General features: G+C 38.2%; 3 protein-coding genes across 4 annotated transcripts in view; 1 reads left to right on the top strand and 2 right to left on the bottom strand.

Moving 5' to 3' along the window:
- Positions 1–40: 40 nt before the first annotated feature.
- Positions 41–1,790, bottom strand: LOC146461560 (uncharacterized). The gene is made up of 3 exons (XM_085086642.1): positions 1,330–1,790; positions 487–874; positions 41–321 (listed from the first exon to the last, which is right to left on the bottom strand). The coding sequence occupies exons 1-3, from the start codon at positions 1,511–1,513 to the stop codon at positions 219–221; spliced, it is 675 nt and encodes a 224-aa protein (XP_084942768.1). The 5' UTR covers positions 1,514–1,790; the 3' UTR covers positions 41–218.
- Positions 1,791–3,978: 2,188 nt separating this feature from the next.
- On the bottom strand, positions 3,979–9,870 carry LOC146461561 (ZP domain-containing protein-like). The gene is made up of 8 exons (XM_085086572.1): positions 9,719–9,870; positions 8,841–8,897; positions 8,229–8,345; positions 7,324–7,449; positions 6,278–6,683; positions 5,535–5,714; positions 4,877–5,202; positions 3,979–4,462 (listed from the first exon to the last, which is right to left on the bottom strand). The coding sequence occupies exons 1-8, from the start codon at positions 9,840–9,842 to the stop codon at positions 4,341–4,343; spliced, it is 1,458 nt and encodes a 485-aa protein (XP_084942698.1). The 5' UTR covers positions 9,843–9,870; the 3' UTR covers positions 3,979–4,340.
- Positions 9,871–12,086: 2,216 nt separating this feature from the next.
- The window catches only part of LOC146461562 (uncharacterized), a 74,483-nt gene continuing 70,824 nt past the window's right edge, over positions 12,087–15,745 (top strand). Inside the window, exons 1-3 of one of the 2 annotated variants that reach the window (XM_085086425.1) lie at positions 12,087–12,294; positions 14,709–14,756; positions 15,023–15,661. In XM_085086425.1, the coding sequence (XP_084942551.1) occupies positions 12,177–12,294; positions 14,709–14,756; positions 15,023–15,661 (805 nt within the window). In that variant the 5' untranslated portion in view covers positions 12,087–12,176. The remainder of the gene's footprint in view (positions 12,295–14,708; positions 14,757–15,022; positions 15,662–15,745) is intronic. The other variant, XM_085086426.1, reaches the window with a different exon arrangement.

Below are 15,745 nucleotides of genomic sequence, written 5' to 3' on the forward strand. Positions count from 1 at the left end.
ACTTATATAAGGTTTAGAATTGAAAAAGCCTAATTCCACCTTGAGTTGAAGTCTACTTTGTTTATTCATTTTCTCTTTGCTACATATCATCTTCTGTTTCCATATAAGCCAAAGTTGCTTAGTCAACGAATGTTTGACTTGTAAGATGGCCAACATGGCAAACAGTTGTTCAGTCATTTATGTATCGGACTGATATAACCACGCGTACGTTTGCCCGTTCATTCATTGGCTCTGTTGATGTGACCATTCTGCTGTTCATGGTCAGTCCTATGAGCTCTGCCTTTGGTTGGACAAGTAGGATTTCGAGAATATAAGAGAAACCTGAAAATATAATATAATTAAAAATATGATTGCTTCAGATTTTACAAGCGTGTTATAAATGTAGAGAAAAAGGAACATACAAAAAAAGGAATTATTTAGCTTAAAGCTGTAACGGGGGGTCCTGAACTAAGATTACAGTAATGTTAGGAGAATTAAGCATCACACCTGTTATTCCAGCAGAAGTTGTCTTCAGGTGCAAAATCGTGCCCAGCGGCGTGTCCTTGTTCCTTGGTAATAGCACCAGCTGATACCACACCATATTTGGAGTAATGACAACTGAAATGTATTTTTACTTCCGGTGCACGTGTGATGACTGCTGTCGGTGGAAGTACTAGCCGAACCATGTTACTATACACCACGCTTGTGTTACTGTGCTTGCTTAACGTGCCACAGCCAGTCAGAAGCGTTGTTAGAACAAAGTGCGTGCTATTATCTGTTGGTTTACAGTTAGAGTCCAGGAGACCGAGCTCCTCACGCTTGGCGCCGAGGAGTAAGGTCTTGGGAAGAGCTATTGACATTTCGTTTGGATGGCATTTTAGAACTGCACCGCAAGCTGGGGAAAACAGAAACAACGTAGGAATTTTAGTGCGGGAAACTACAAAAAGCATTGAATTTGAATTTAACATGACGTACTCTTAAATTTTGCATGATATCCTTACAACAACAGGATGTAAATTTTATTGTCACGGGTGAACATAACTAAGAAAGTCATAAAACTAATGGGGACTGATATAACCTTGTCAAGCCATTCAAATTCTCTTAATTAAACGTTATCATGAAATAAATTAAATGTTTGATATTCGGTAACAACATTTGTATTCCAAGCTGTAGGCGAAACTTATCAGACATAATTAGACTGCAACAGGAAAAAACACAAATTTCAGATTGTTCTAATTTTACCTTTAAATTACAACGTAACTTAGGAAAGATAAAGTACTAACAAAGTTTTCTCAATTTGCTGTCTAAGCCCATACGATTTTGAGAAAATCTGTGACAAAATAATCCTACCTTTGGAGTTATATTTTCCTTCATCCGTTTCCATTGTTGTTTGATCGTATTCCGATGCGTGGATTGTGCACTGGTCTAACAATTCTTTATCGCTATCAAGGTTTTGTGACGAATTTTCGATTCTTTGACAGACGACAACAAACAGTAACATATATAAGCGTAATCGGATCATAATGATGTTCATCCAGAACCTAAAATTTGTTTTCCTGCAAGCGAAGCATTGATCTCGGTTGATAACCAGTCGTAATTTATGCACAAAGAATAAAATGCTTGAGTGGGTAACGCTCGATATTGCATAATTAACGTACTGTAATTTGGGGAGCTTCTCGATATATCAACAACGAAATGGGCAAGCAAAGAAAGAATATAAAAAAAAAATGGAAGCTTTAAGGGAGGAACTAGCTTAACTACCATACTGTTGCTATGGAAAGTTCCTAATCGTCACTATCTTAGAAACCCTCATTTCCACAAAGAAGCTGTTTGGGTCGTCTTTTTCTTTTTAAAAAATTTTCAAGATTGGTCAGTTACAGCCATATTTGGCAAGTCACGTGATCAGAACAAAGAAAAGTCTTGAGACTCGATTGGTCTACAGGTGTGAAAGTTGAAAACAGGATCGATAGCTAAAGATCGCCAGGGTGCAAAACGTGACGTATTGTTGTTGGTTTTTTAATTTGAATTTTTACAGAAGTTATGACGTCATGAGCAAGCGTATTTCTCGATTTTCGAGGGCTGTCATACATCACTCATCCAAAGTGCCGATTAACGCGGAGAAAGATACTACGAGAAAATCGTCCAGGACGCAGCTAATCATACCAGAAAAACTCCTAGTTATAATAACTTGTTTTATGTGACTGGGCACTGAGGTCCGTTTCTCGAAACTGCTAATCAATAAACTTCTCCGCCATGCCCAAAAACGTAACTTTGTTTCCTTCAAATCATTTGTGTAGTACACAAATCTATCCAGTGCATTGTGCTATATAACAGTTTTGAAACAAAGTAAGTTATCAGGATTTTTGAGAACCGGTTCTCTGATCATGGTCCAGCTGATTGAACAAAAGTTTTCAACAGTGTAAATGACACTGCGAAACCAAAACTCGAAGCAAATACGCATGAAAGCACTGGCGCCTTGCGCGGGAAAACACGAGCAAATTAACAAGTCACGATTGGCTTAGTTTCATTTGGCTGAGGAAGGAGGACGAATTTTCTTGTTTGTTGGTTTGTTTGTTTTCAATCAAGGAGATTAGTAGCAAAAACATTGAAAACCAACGTGAAATTTCTTTCGACAGTCTATTAAATTCGCTCTGAATATAAACTCGTAAAAACACTTAAACTGGAGAATTTTTTTTTTTTTTGGTTTCCTTTATTTTAGTGTGTCATAGTTCACTTCTCATCATAGTTACAGACATTCCAGGTCATTTACTAGAGACTTAAATAACATAAATAAGCAGAAAATCAGCTGATCTCCCCATAGGTTTGTTTTCTGCGCTCTCTCGGATGCAGGGCTTCCTGCCTCGATATCGGGAAAGAAGTGCGGGTTTGTTTCTCTGAAACAGCGGTTGGTAATCCAGCCTGACCTCCCCACAGTTCTTCCTAAGTTTTCTGCATTCCAGCGGCATTGGAAATCCTCTTCCGCGCGGCGGCATGAAGCGGTATCTGCCACCATACGATTTGTCTTGCAACAGCGATGCGAGAGTTGCACTGGTTACATTGCCTGTATGCATACCTTAGAATGGCTAAAATAGTTGCGATGCAATTTGCACGCAGTTATAGATATCAGTTCTACTTTCCGGAACTTTTGGTTTTGGTCGTTTTGTAGCATGGTATGCAACGTTTTGTGCACAGAACTTATCTCACAACGCTGCTGCAAGACACGTTGCATAACACATCGTATCAAGAAGAAAAATTAATCTGAATCCCCAGTCCTTGTAGTCCTGAGCTGCTACTGCTTGAGTATACACTTGGAAATCAAGCATTAGAAACAATATCGCGGAACAACAATCTCATGTCCAAGTTTTTCCCCATTATTCTAAATTCTGTCAATTTAATCCCTTTAAGGCAATTCTGGTTAAACGGATTTAACGGGGACTAGATACTTTAAAATTGGAGGTTTAGAGAAAATTCCCCGTTAGGCTGGCCTGAATGGAATGATATACAGATTCAGCGTACATACTGAAACGAAATTACAGCAAAAGAAGGTCTGATACAGAATACTAATAGCTCTTGAAACTAGTTTTCTGTATCAGTTATACAGAGTACTAATTGAGCTATTAGTTTTCTGTAGCAATTAATTATCAATTCATAAACCCCAGTTTTTCCCTGCTATCTTTTCAAACCAAAGCTTTCAGACAGTTGAGATTGTATCGGGTTTACAGTGGTATCCATGTGAACTAAATTCCACTTTTGGATTAGTTTACACCCTCATGAATTTGTAATGAATTTTGTAAGGGAGAAGAAGTGCGTTTACGTTTACAATTTGAACGAAAGCAATGACGAGAAAGGGAATTGTGGCTGATTATCAGGATTCAGCGCAGATGTATCATCTCAGCTTTTTTTTTCGGCAAATCTTATGTAGAACACCTTTATAACTTGCTGGCAGAGTTCGTCAACGGCTAAAGTCGTCGAAGACTGAGTAAATGCATCGACATATTTGACGAAAGACATAAAATTTTATTCAAAAAGCAGTAGAGTACATAGATCTCTCAAAATGTTTACTTGAACTCCTACGCAAGTTGCTATAAATAATCTCAAAAAGCCTACACACAGACAGTAACTTTACTACCAAAACAGAAAAGACGAAGCATTATCAGTGCACCTATTTTTGACATGTCAGTTGTAGGGACCTATCACCTTGGTTGGAAAACATTTTAGAAATCGGACATTAAATATACGTCTAAAACTAATTTTAAGCAAAATAGAAAGGCATGAATAATTAAAAAATTACTCTTAATTAAACAATTTAAGAAAGGAGGCCAGAAGACGCCAAAACGTAATGAGTAAGGGGATGCCCGGATTTAAAGTGGCTTGTACTGGCTCGCAGTTTTTCCTCGTTTCTTCTGGTACACCATGTAAGACATACCCACAACACACACTCCAATAACAACGGCCAATGCGGCGACAATAGTCGCTTGCATACCTGGAAAATGAACAGTGATAATCAGCTTGCTGCGGTAACTGATGGGCATTTGAATCCTTGCAGTACGTGCAAAATTGGATTTACATCTGCATCGCAACTATTTAAATACAGCATTTCGAGTTTAGAACAAGCCGAGGAAATAGTGCGCACAATTATTAATGATCCAAAAGATGATCATTGAATAATGCAATTCCCGAGTTTTCGTTTGCTTAGTTATCATGGAATCTCGTCCATTGGAGTGATATTTCTTGGTTGTTTTTGATAAAACAATTATCCACTTGCACTTGTTGGCAGAGGGATGGTTATAGCCAACGCGCGCTCGTCAAATAATTGTTAGTTACTTGTAATTTTTGACTAATAATCTTGCAGGATTAAGTTTGAACCATTTACCAGCGTAAATGAAATACAACGTACCGCTTTTTGGCACACGCATGCTCTGATCCGATTCGCGAGCCTCATCTGCTTGTGCATCTCTCTTCTTTCGGCTCAGTGTGAGAGGGCCCTGGGCCAGAGGATACACGTCATCAGCAGCATCAGGAAGAGTCTTCAAGCTTCGCCGTTTTCGACTCAAGCAGCCTTGCGCGCATCTGGAGTTTGGATCTGTTTCGTTGCAGATTTTTACTCTGCAGTGGAAAAACACGAAAGGATGCTGGCTGACATACTGGAAGGCTTCCAGGGTGAAACGCTGAGACTGTGGGTCAGGACGGGGGTGGAACGACAGTGTATCGTCAACTTTGCATCTGTCAAGAAAAACGCAAAAGTAAAACGCAATAATTAGAGAGTTTCCTACCGTTTGAAAAATGTGGTAGCCGAGGAAATATTCCTCTACTAACTGAAGACACATAAGTTACATAAAATAATGTTAATACCATTTACCAACTGCCATATCTTTTAGCATTTTAAATATTCAACACGAAACGTCAATTGGATATCTAGTTAAATAACGAGCATTTGCAAAAGCGGCATTTGCCAGTTATTGCTTAAAATAGACAGTCCCTGGGGGAGGTGGCTCTCTCATTCCACAGTCTCCCATTATAGATACTCAGGAGATGGAATATAAGATCGTACTTACCCGTCTTTTATGACATCGTATCTTGGCTGTGAATTCCTATCCTGGGAGGGGGTGGCAAAGCAGTCCAAAGCCAGAATTGTCAAGCGAGAATCTTCAGTGTCGACACGCACCTCAAAGTGCATTCTCTCTCGGATGGTAAACGAAACAGGGAAGTCCTCTTGGGAGAAGGGATTTTGGAAGCTGATTAACGAAACAATAGAAATAACAGATTGTGTTAAAACCACAAATAGCATTTAATGGAAAGAAATTTTTAACCTTGGTTCTATGTGAAATCAGTCTAAAAAAGTTGTTAATGATCGCTATGCTAGACGGTTCTCGATCCATAGTAAAACAGATTAGCCTTTAAACATTGACATTTGGACGTCTTCTGCCGAAAAGGTGGCTTATTTCTATGAGATTACAAATTTCCAACAGTCGGTTTGTTTGGAGGGCAGTTTTAGCGAGAGAACTTGGCTTTCATGAATCCGTATAACCTGCATGCAAAGGTAATGAAAAAAAAAATGACCCTTATCTTACCAAATCTTTAACGAATAAGTAGACAAAACTAAGCGAGAAAACAGAATATTGAATTATTTTAACAGTTTTTACAATATTAAACGTTAGTAATTTCGTATTAAAACTGTGACTTCCAGCTTCATTGCCTGGTCTGTGCAGCACGAAACACAGTGCTTGACCAATCAATTGCGACGGATTCAAATCCTGGATTAAACGTATACTAGTTTGAAGAAAACTTTACGACTCACTTGCTTCTCTTGAACAAGTCCAAAGTGAGCGTGAACTTGCCATATCCTCTAGAAGACAGAATAATTTTCTTGCTTGATGGTTTGATTCCAATCGATGACACCACGCCCCATTTGGAGTAGAAACAGTAGAACGGGATCATAGCGTCACGAACGCGAGTCACGATTTGATTTTGCTTGAGTGGAATTTCAGAAACCATGTTGCTGTAGATAAAGTAATCTCCCCGTTGTTTGAGTACTGTTTTGCAGCCAGTGAGCTGCGTTCTGAGAAAGAAGTGGGTTGCGTTTTCAGAAGCTCCGCAGTTAACATCAATCAGCCTCAGGTGCTCGCGGTCAAGACCCCGGAGGAGGGACTTGGGCAGAGTGATGGTCATGTCATTCTGTCCGCAGTCGAGTTCCACTCCCTCAGCTGTTATAGGAAAATGGAAAAAGAAAATGTGTATTAATTAAATGGCAGAACAAAAGATTTCATAAGGGGAGGTTAAATGGGTAAAATGGGTATTATCGCATAGCTTAAAGAATAATGTTTCTATTTTCAAACGTTTTTCATTGGTTTGTTTAGCAATAAATTCTAGCATTTCAAAGTCAATGTGATTCTCTGAAGAATTCATATGGTTAAAAAAAACGTAACATATTCTGGACTGTAGGGATGTCGTTTGCATGTAGTTAAGTGGTTAAGAAAGCAGTTCCACTCCCTCAGCTGTTTTCAGTGACGAAAAGTAAGGACAATGCAGTTAGCCCCTCTGAAGTTGGGAAAGTCAATCTCATTAGTCGTATTACATTTTGTCACTTCTCTCAAATTCTCAGCAAAACAATTTCATTCGGTAAACACTAGAAATACGAAAAATGACATAACTGTTTATCCGTGGTGTTAAGAAATGATTGGGATACAGTATACGATCAATCTATCATCCGTCAAAGATCATAGAAAACAATTCTGGAAAATTGCTAGAGGTTTTCATTCTATCCTGAAAAATTAACTGACACTTTTTTCCCAAGAGACATGATTAAATCTACATTATACTTATGACCTGCAAAACATTTCATACCAACACAATGGCGGTTGTCTGGCGCAAGACTCAACTCAGGATCTGAGCATGCGCAGTAATGTCCTCCAACAGTGTTCACACAAAGGTCCTGGCATCCACCCTTGGAGATCTCGCACTCGTCGACATCTGTAATTAAAAAAAATATATGTTGATAAACTTTTGTAATCTTTAGTTCCTTCCATTTTTAAAGGACCAAAAAGACAGTGAACTGATCAACGATTCCCATTATGTACAAGGTATGGGCTCCTGATAAAAGATATTCCAAATGCTTCGACTAGACACCTGGTATCTATCCAAAATATATTTAATATCTTTTACCTTGTACTCGAACAATTTATCTACACAATCAAATCTATTTTTTCTTTCCATTATGAACTTCGTGCTTCTTCGTTTTTTGGTTTCACCTGTTGTGTCAAAACAGAACTTCTGTTAATTATGACACGGGTCTGAGATTGTTGGTATCTTTCCGCAGTGTGTTGGTTGTTAAAGATAGCATTGCATTTCAGGCTTAAACTTTGATTAATACAATAGCCAGGAAACATGAGGGGGAGGGGGGAGGGGAGAGGTGATGGGCATCTTTTCATATTTTGGGTAGGTTGCGTGGCTCACAGTGTAAAACTCCGAACCTATTTGAGAGTAAAGACATAAAAAAGCTGATACCCTGAAGATGTATTCAGGACGTGATATTCCACCTTTGAGAACAAAACGGCGAACATGTGTATTTTGTCAGGCTAAAATGATGAAGTTAACTGACGTTTCAGATCCGCTAGCAAACCTCCCCTATAAAAGACCAAAATGGCTCAAAACTACATCCTTTGCGAGCACGTTATACGCTTGTAGCTAAGCTAAATATACAATTCCTTGGAAACGGGAAAGTAAATGAAAGCAGGCAAAAATGTTATTACCTTTTTGGCATGTGGGGCCAGTGAATCCTTTAGCACACGTGCATCTGAACCTGCCAAGTCCAATGTCCTGGCATGACCCGCCATTCTTACAGGGATTACTCGCACAAGGATCAACAGCTTTTGGATTTAAAGAACAAAAATGACAAAAAGTAAATCTTTTTTTGTCAAAAAATGATCTTCTTCCGAGAGTTTTTTGGGCAAACATTTGTTTTCTTGCTACAACTAAGGCTTTATTTAGCTTTATTCGAGGAAAACTTACGTTTCTTTACAATTTCGATAGCTATCACAAAAATGTGCAAGTGTCTTGTTTAGTAACAGAAAACGAACACCATGATCTTACATAGGAGTCTAAGCACGTGATGATGGCGTGCTAACCCCGTGCGCTGCCACACCCCGTCTTCATTTGGTGAAGTATTGAAAGCGTCATTTGTACGGTTATTTATATGATGACTCTTTCTAAAGAAGCGTGCGTGACAGGCTGAAAACCCTTTCAGTCCACTAAAAGCGATTATTGATACTTGCCTACTAAAACTGCAACGACACAATGGCTACAGAAAGTGACTCTTAATAATTTGTTATTGACTGTTTTGTCATTTGCTTTAGATTACTTACGCCCGCTGCCTTCAGCTTCTATGTACTCCATTGCTGCGTCTTGTTTGGCCGTTTGATCTAACAAACAAAACAAAATAAGCAAAACATTGAATAGCTGTGACCGATAACGAGCGTGTTAATATTCCAGAATCTTAAGCCCCATTCACACCAACAAAACATGTTTAATTAAACCAGGTTTAACAAAATGAAAATTGGCAACAGAAAGCTAAACCATTGGCTTTGACATAGGATTCAAGTAAACTTTAACTTATGCTTTCATTTGTGCTAAATCTGTAGTCGACAAAAATTCGAAAGCGGCTTTTATGAAGGAAACAATTTTAAACTGTGTTTAACTAAAACAGCTTTTAAACGTGTTTAAGCCGTGGTGTGAATGCGGCATTAGCCTCCGCACGCTGTCGTTTTTAGGGGACTCGTATTACCTCCTCGTGGGAGGCTACCAGTACCTCTGAGATGACAGAAAGTGAATGGTGGTCTTAAAATGTTTTTCAGCGGTGACCATTGCTGGTTAGCATCTTGGAGGAGCACCTAACTGTTCATTTCGGTGGATATCTGTCTAGAACGCCTTTAAATCGCCTTATAATTTCGGATATAGTTGTAAAGAAAATCGTAAGTTTTCTTCGCCCAAATGCCGGTCAGTTTAAAATTTCTTAACACTAGAAAACTTATTTCTTTTCTGTGTCGATAAAAATGCGAAATAAGATCAGCTGGCATTTTCGTAAAAGCCAACAACAGCTCTTAAATTCGGGAATAAGGTTCCGTGCCATAAAACTTTCTGCAGCAAAAATTTTCAGCTGAAGCATCCAAACAGATGAACCTGGATTAGCTTACACGAATAAGCCTTTAACACCCCAGGAGACAACGGCAGCCCCTGATCTTACCTTCGAATTGTTCACTAGTTACTCCTTCTAGCTCACTTTCGTAAATGTTATCTTGGAATCCTTTTACAACAAGTGAAAACAGGAGAACAATTGCAAAAAAAACAGCACTCCGTCTCTCCTCCATGTTGCCGGTGATACTGTTGAATGCTGTTCTCTGTTGTTCCTAATATCAAGCAGAATTTTTTCCGCATTGCTCTTTTTCGTTGAAGCTTTAAACGATTTTGCGAAAGCGGAAAATACGTTATAAAACTCTCTATTGTTTTTTTTCCATGAACTGCGGCGAACGTCTTTGTATTCTTTGTATTTCATTACGTTATTAGAAGGAAAATTACTGAAGCGTAATGCTCTAATATCTTTCCAGAAGAAGCGAATCTAATAAACAAATGATATACAAGTCACATCTGATAAAAATATCAATAATCTTAGGTTAATAATTTGTTTCCTTTGACGGTAGGTCCTAATGTGGTAAATGTTCTAGTAAAACGATTTTGGCGACCAGTTTTGCTTGAATCAGAAACAACAACAACAAAAAAAAAAGAAAAAAAAAAAAAAAAAGAAAACAATTTATCAAGTGTCGCTCTTTTCTAGAAATCAAGATATGCACCAAGAAAGATGCCCCTCCGAAAGCAAAAAGGGAGTAGTTTTTCAGCGTTGTGAAAGTTTGAGGTGACCTTTCGTTAAAGAAAACACTACCGTTTTCTAAAGCCCGAAAGGATCCGGCATACATGGGTGCCCCTGAATAGTCCAGCATCAACTGAGTTAAGAAAAAAGGTGTCTTGTTATTGAATGAAAATGGTTATTCAAAGTTTGCTAAAAAAAAATCGATCTCTAACAACGGAATACCTTACTAAAACTTAATTGGGTACCTGGTTAGTTTTTTTCTATTTTTATTTTTTTAATAAACGGAACGGTCTTCCCTTCATTCCATCTCCAATATTCAGAAAGAGCTAAAACTACAGGATAAGCGGTTAACCTCGACGAGGAAAACTTTGGCGTGTTGTTGTAATTTTAAAATTTCGGCGTCTGCATGGTGATCTCAAACTTTTACCAAATTTCAGTTTTCCTCTTAAGTCTTTATCAAGTAATCATTGTACGTGAGTAAAGCTGATAAAGGTCAATGCGTGACGTCATAAATGGAGTGGGCTGAAGAGAAGGACTGGGTTTTGTTATTGGGAATAAAACAAAAGGAATACTGTGCTTTTGATCCGAAAAAAAGAGAGAGTAATTGCCATTTGTTTGCATCTGGTAAGTTATTCGACCGAGTCTGACCCAAAGAATGGTTAGTTCCCCCACCCGCTTCTACAAGAACAATCCTACACTTACTAGCGCAGTTTGATGATTCCTGTTTTAATTAAACAATCGTAACAAGTATTTTTAGTTATTCACATCGTTACTTTGTGCTAAGAATAAATTAACACCATTCAAACGAAAACTTCTAATTAGAATTTGAGCTGCGTCACTGTTCAGGCTTTTAATTGTAGGTATTTGTTAAAAAAACACTCTCTACGTCACCAAGCGATTTTCCTGTGCGTGGAAGTAAAATTCCTTAACACCCAAACAAATTTCTACACAACAACAAATCAATCAAAATCAAAACGAAGACAGAAATGCATAATTATATAAGCCGATGTATTCAGCAGCAAAACTGATTACTGATGAAACACCGTTCAAATGTAAATCATGTAATTTAAACAGTTCTCACTTGAGAAAATACATGAAAAACAATCCGTGCAACAGAAGAGTGCTTCTCCAAAGATTTTGTAATAATACGTTAATTTACGATTCAGCCACAACTCCACAAAAATCTAACCAAGGGGAAAGGAAATTTTACTGGTATAACAGCAGTAGTGCCTCGCAACTTTTTCAATAAGTGTTCATTAAACTTGCGAGGGGACGATGCGTGCATCGATGCAACAAACCACCTATAAAATCACTTTTGTGACGTGGGGCCCGTGCCGAAAAATTGTGATTATTATTATTATTATTATTATTATTATTATTAGTAGTAGTAGTAGCAGCAGCAGCAGCAGCAGCAGCAGCAGTAGTAGTAGTAGTGGTGGTGGTGGTAGTAGTAGTAGTAGTGGCAGGGAAAAATTTATACACAGACATCCATTTGACACTCTTTTAAGTGTTAAGGATCCACAAATCTTTAGGGTTACGTACGTAAAACCTTTAAAACTGCCAATTTGTGTTGGTCCAGTAGACATTATTACGCCTCAATAGTTTTTCCTGTTTGTGTTGATTATCATAAAAAAGACAACAAAAGGCTGCTTTGTAAGAGGAAAAAAAGACAATAGGACACAGCTGAAGGCTTGCTGAAATTAGCATTTAAAATGGTATCTTAAAAGTCCTTACAAAGTACCCAATAAAGTACAACGGAAAAACCTTCACTTGTTTTTCAAGTAATACAGATCAGCGAGCACAGGTTTACTTACTAACAGACATCGATAGAGGCAATATGAAGACCAAAAGTCTTCTTTTTTATGCGATTTTTCTACTGTTTGCATTTACGGCTAACGGACTCCGTGTGAAAGGAAGCACTACATACGAAAACGAAGAAAGAATTACCGATGAAGGTAATCTAGTAACATTAACTATTACTGATTTCGGTTTAAGTCACTTATACTTAGAGATTTTGCCTCTAAGTCGCTTAAAATTTGTTCTGGTCGGAATGACCTTCCTTTTGGTACAATTATAGAGGTCTTCAGTATTGACGGCCCGTGATGCAAAAAGCGCGGGAAATGCGGATAAAGATCATAGCCTGTTCTTAGTCATGATGTTTAAAGGTCACAGTTGATTTGTGACATGGGTGGCAAACTTCTTCGAGGTTGATACAATTTGAATTTCGATTCCATCCATCATTGAATCCAACCACAGTAAGCAGGGACACCGATCAAGAGTTTTATGAATGACCTGATCGTGTGACTTCGTTTTCAAATCATTATTTCGCGGCGAGAGTAGTCACTTAAAGCTTTTAAAAAAAGAATGCTGTGTAGAACAACCCAAAACTCTAAATTCGGAGTTCAATATAATATTGATGATGAGTTTTATAAGGTATTCCCTGCTCTGCTATGTATATTTGACCTAAACAAGATTAACGCCTTAAGTATAAATTATCCAGTAATCGCTAAATCAGCCTTCTACGAACCACGTCAAAGATGTAAGAAATTATAATGAATCTTTGCACTCTGCACTGCTTCTTAGAAGGAGACCTCGTAATTAAGAGTTCAAAAGATTTTGATTCCTGTTGCTCTCCTGTGATCAATTTGTTTTCCTTATCGGTTATAAGGTGAGAACGTTATTTGACCTCGGCAAATACATGACAGCACACATATGAGGATAAAATTTGATCGACTACCATATTCTCACATCCGACACTAAAAGAAATATCTGACAGTTAGTAAGGAGAAGAAACTACCGTGACGGTGACGTGCTGGCATATTGGCAAATTAAGGATTCTATTTGGCCAAAAAATATTTAATGTAAAGAAGGAAATTTCGAAGTCTCGCTGGGGAATCGAAATATTCTTTTTCCGAGTAAGGTTCGTTTAGATCGTGACATTTAGCTTCAACTTTCTTACAGAAATAAACGACAGCTAGCCAACGTCACCACAAAACGTGTTTGGTTGCTAACAAATAATACACCTAATTTTAATCTAGCGTGAAAGAATTTTTTCCTGTTTGGGACAAAAAACGGTTATTTAACCATTGTCAAAATCTAAATCTCTTTGCAGATTCTAACTAATTCTTTCAATGTTTGGTGAAGCAACTGATGCGTAACTTTTAAGGTCATTTTATCTTTGTCTTACACCAAAGGAATAAGTAAATGGCTTATTAGTCACCCATTTCGTACTCATATTTTATAGAATGATCAATTTAATTTCTCCAAACGAGAAACGTAGAACATTAAATTTTCCCCACCCCATAGGATACTGGAGTTATATATGCCCAAATAACCAAAGAATTTTTACTCAAAAATCGGAGGAAACATGGCTTAAACCACTAATAATTGCTTCTCTTTGATACAGAATTAGTTTTCTCAAACATTCATTCAAAGTTTCTCAGCAGAAAGTTAAGAAAGAAGACGAAAAGGTCCTCAAACTCACCGGAAAAAAGAGAGATAGAGAGAGAGAGAGAGAGAGAGAGAGAGAGAGAGAGAGAGAGAGAGAGAGAGAGAGAGAGAGAGAGAGAGAGAGAGAGAGAGAGAGAGAGAGAGCGAGATAGAGAAAGAAAAGAGGAGAAAGAGAAATAGTTAAAAAGACGAGTCTGTGAGAGGGTTTAACGAAAAATTCTCAATTTCTTTTTATAATTGACCTCCGGAATAAAAGAAACGCCATTATTTGAGTTATAAACAACATTACTTTTAGGACGTTTGGCTGCAATTCCAAGTCCCAGGGCTAAAAAAATTCTTTCGACATAAATTTGCAGGGTTTTAGTGAATTTTAGCATAATAAAGGTTAAGACGGTTATGACGAAAAATCAAACAGCCCTCACGGCAGACCTTTTTTTCTTTGTGGGGGGCACAACTAACTAAGTATATTTACGGCCTGGGTTGGGGTACGCAAAGCATTCACTTTGATCAGCTCATCATATCGCAGTCGAAGGGTATGTCCCAGAGCGGCAAGGTGGCGTCGTCGAACGTGTTGTATCAGCAGATTGCAGTTGGTCATTGAGTACACTACAGAATAACTGATGCGGTCTGTGCACTTGATGTTCAGCATAACCCTCTTTAGCAAAGGAATTGATATTGTATGGACCTCGTCTTCCATCTCCTGGGTAATCAACCAGGAACACCATAGAACAGTCGTATCTTGGTTAAATTACTGAGATACCGATTGTATTCTTCCACAGTTTCTCGAGCTTCCAACCGAGATTTCCTTTGCATAAAGTCACATCGACTTGAGGCCATCATAGATCCAAGATATGTGAAGTCCATCACATATTGTTTTATTCTTGTACTGTATCAATTTTTTATTTTCTTTCTTTTTTAGATATGAAGGCTAAAACAGACGCATTGATGGAAGAATCTGAGGATGTGGGTATGTTTAGTCTCAAGGATAAGTTATAGTCATGGGCTGTGATTGAAAACATAGATTTTGTAATTGAGGATGGTGGTGATTGCGGTTTGGAGTTATCGTCTTATAAGCCGTGAGTTGCACGAATAATATTCCATCGAACTGTTTAATTCCCTGAGGTAACATACATCTCTTCTATTTTTTAATTTGTCACTTTGTGACTATTACTAGACGATACTGACTTAAATTGTACATGCACTTCAAGCTTATTGTTTAATCCTTTTTCTTAGCTGTGCCAGATCCCGTCGCCTTTTACCCTCTCAATAAAGTTTTCACAACGAACGACCAATTACGACGGCCACAATACAAGGCAACTGAAAGCAACGTGGTGTTTACAAGTGGACCCTATAATGCATCGAATGGAGCCTATCAATTTTCTGGAACTAGCAACAGCTTTATCGAGTTTTCAAACAGCGGGGGAATCCTGGACGTTAAGTATTCCATCACCCTAATGTGCTGGGTTCGCCCCGGTGGAAAAGACGGGCCGTTATTCAACTACAAAAAAGTAGCACAATGGGGAGTCCACATTTGGCTCGCACAGAATGGCAGGTTCTTTAATCGGATCACAAGATTTCCAAATCACCAATTTTTTACCCATATTGAAACAGACCAACCGCTCCAAGTGGGAAAGTGGGTCCATGTTGCTGCAACTTACAGTCATCTCACTGGAGTCAATTCTATTTACGTTGACGGAGTATTAAAGAAGACACAAAATATTGGCACTGGTTTCAGAATCTCAACAAACGACCCCGCCATTAGAATGGGAGTGAAGATTGGCGATGGAAGATTCTTTAATGGAGCGATTACACAAATGGGAATTTTCAATGTGTCACTAACTCCACAACAGATTCTTGCTGTGAGAAATCGAGGTATGACGATAAAATGTTTTTTTCGAATAAAAAGGAAAATATGTGCTATCGAGATTGTAAGTGAAAAAATATTTAAGACAAGTA

This window comes from Pavona decussata, unplaced genomic scaffold, assembly GCF_977016875.1.
Source record: "Pavona decussata unplaced genomic scaffold, jaPavDecu1.1 SCAFFOLD_195, whole genome shotgun sequence".
Classification (NCBI taxonomy): domain Eukaryota; kingdom Metazoa; phylum Cnidaria; class Anthozoa; order Scleractinia; family Agariciidae; genus Pavona; species Pavona decussata.

Coding starts and splice junctions, on each gene's coding strand:
- LOC146461560 (XM_085086642.1), bottom strand. CDS start 1,513: ATGAACATCATTATGATCCGATTACGCTTATATATGTTACTGTTTGTT. Junction 875..1,329: donor AGGAAAATATAACTCCAAAG/GTAGGATTATTT, acceptor TGTTTTCCCCAG/CTTGCGGTGCAGTTCTAAAA. Junction 322..486: donor AACTTCTGCTGGAATAACAG/GTGTGATGCTTA, acceptor TTATATTTTCAG/GTTTCTCTTATATTCTCGAA.
- LOC146461561 (XM_085086572.1), bottom strand. CDS start 9,842: ATGGAGGAGAGACGGAGTGCTGTTTTTTTTGCAATTGTTCTCCTGTTT. Junction 8,346..8,840: donor AGAAGCTGAAGGCAGCGGGC/GTAAGTAATCTA, acceptor TAAATCCAAAAG/CTGTTGATCCTTGTGCGAGT. Junction 4,463..4,876: donor CATGCGTGTGCCAAAAAGCG/GTACGTTGTATT, acceptor TTCATTTTCCAG/GTATGCAAGCGACTATTGTC.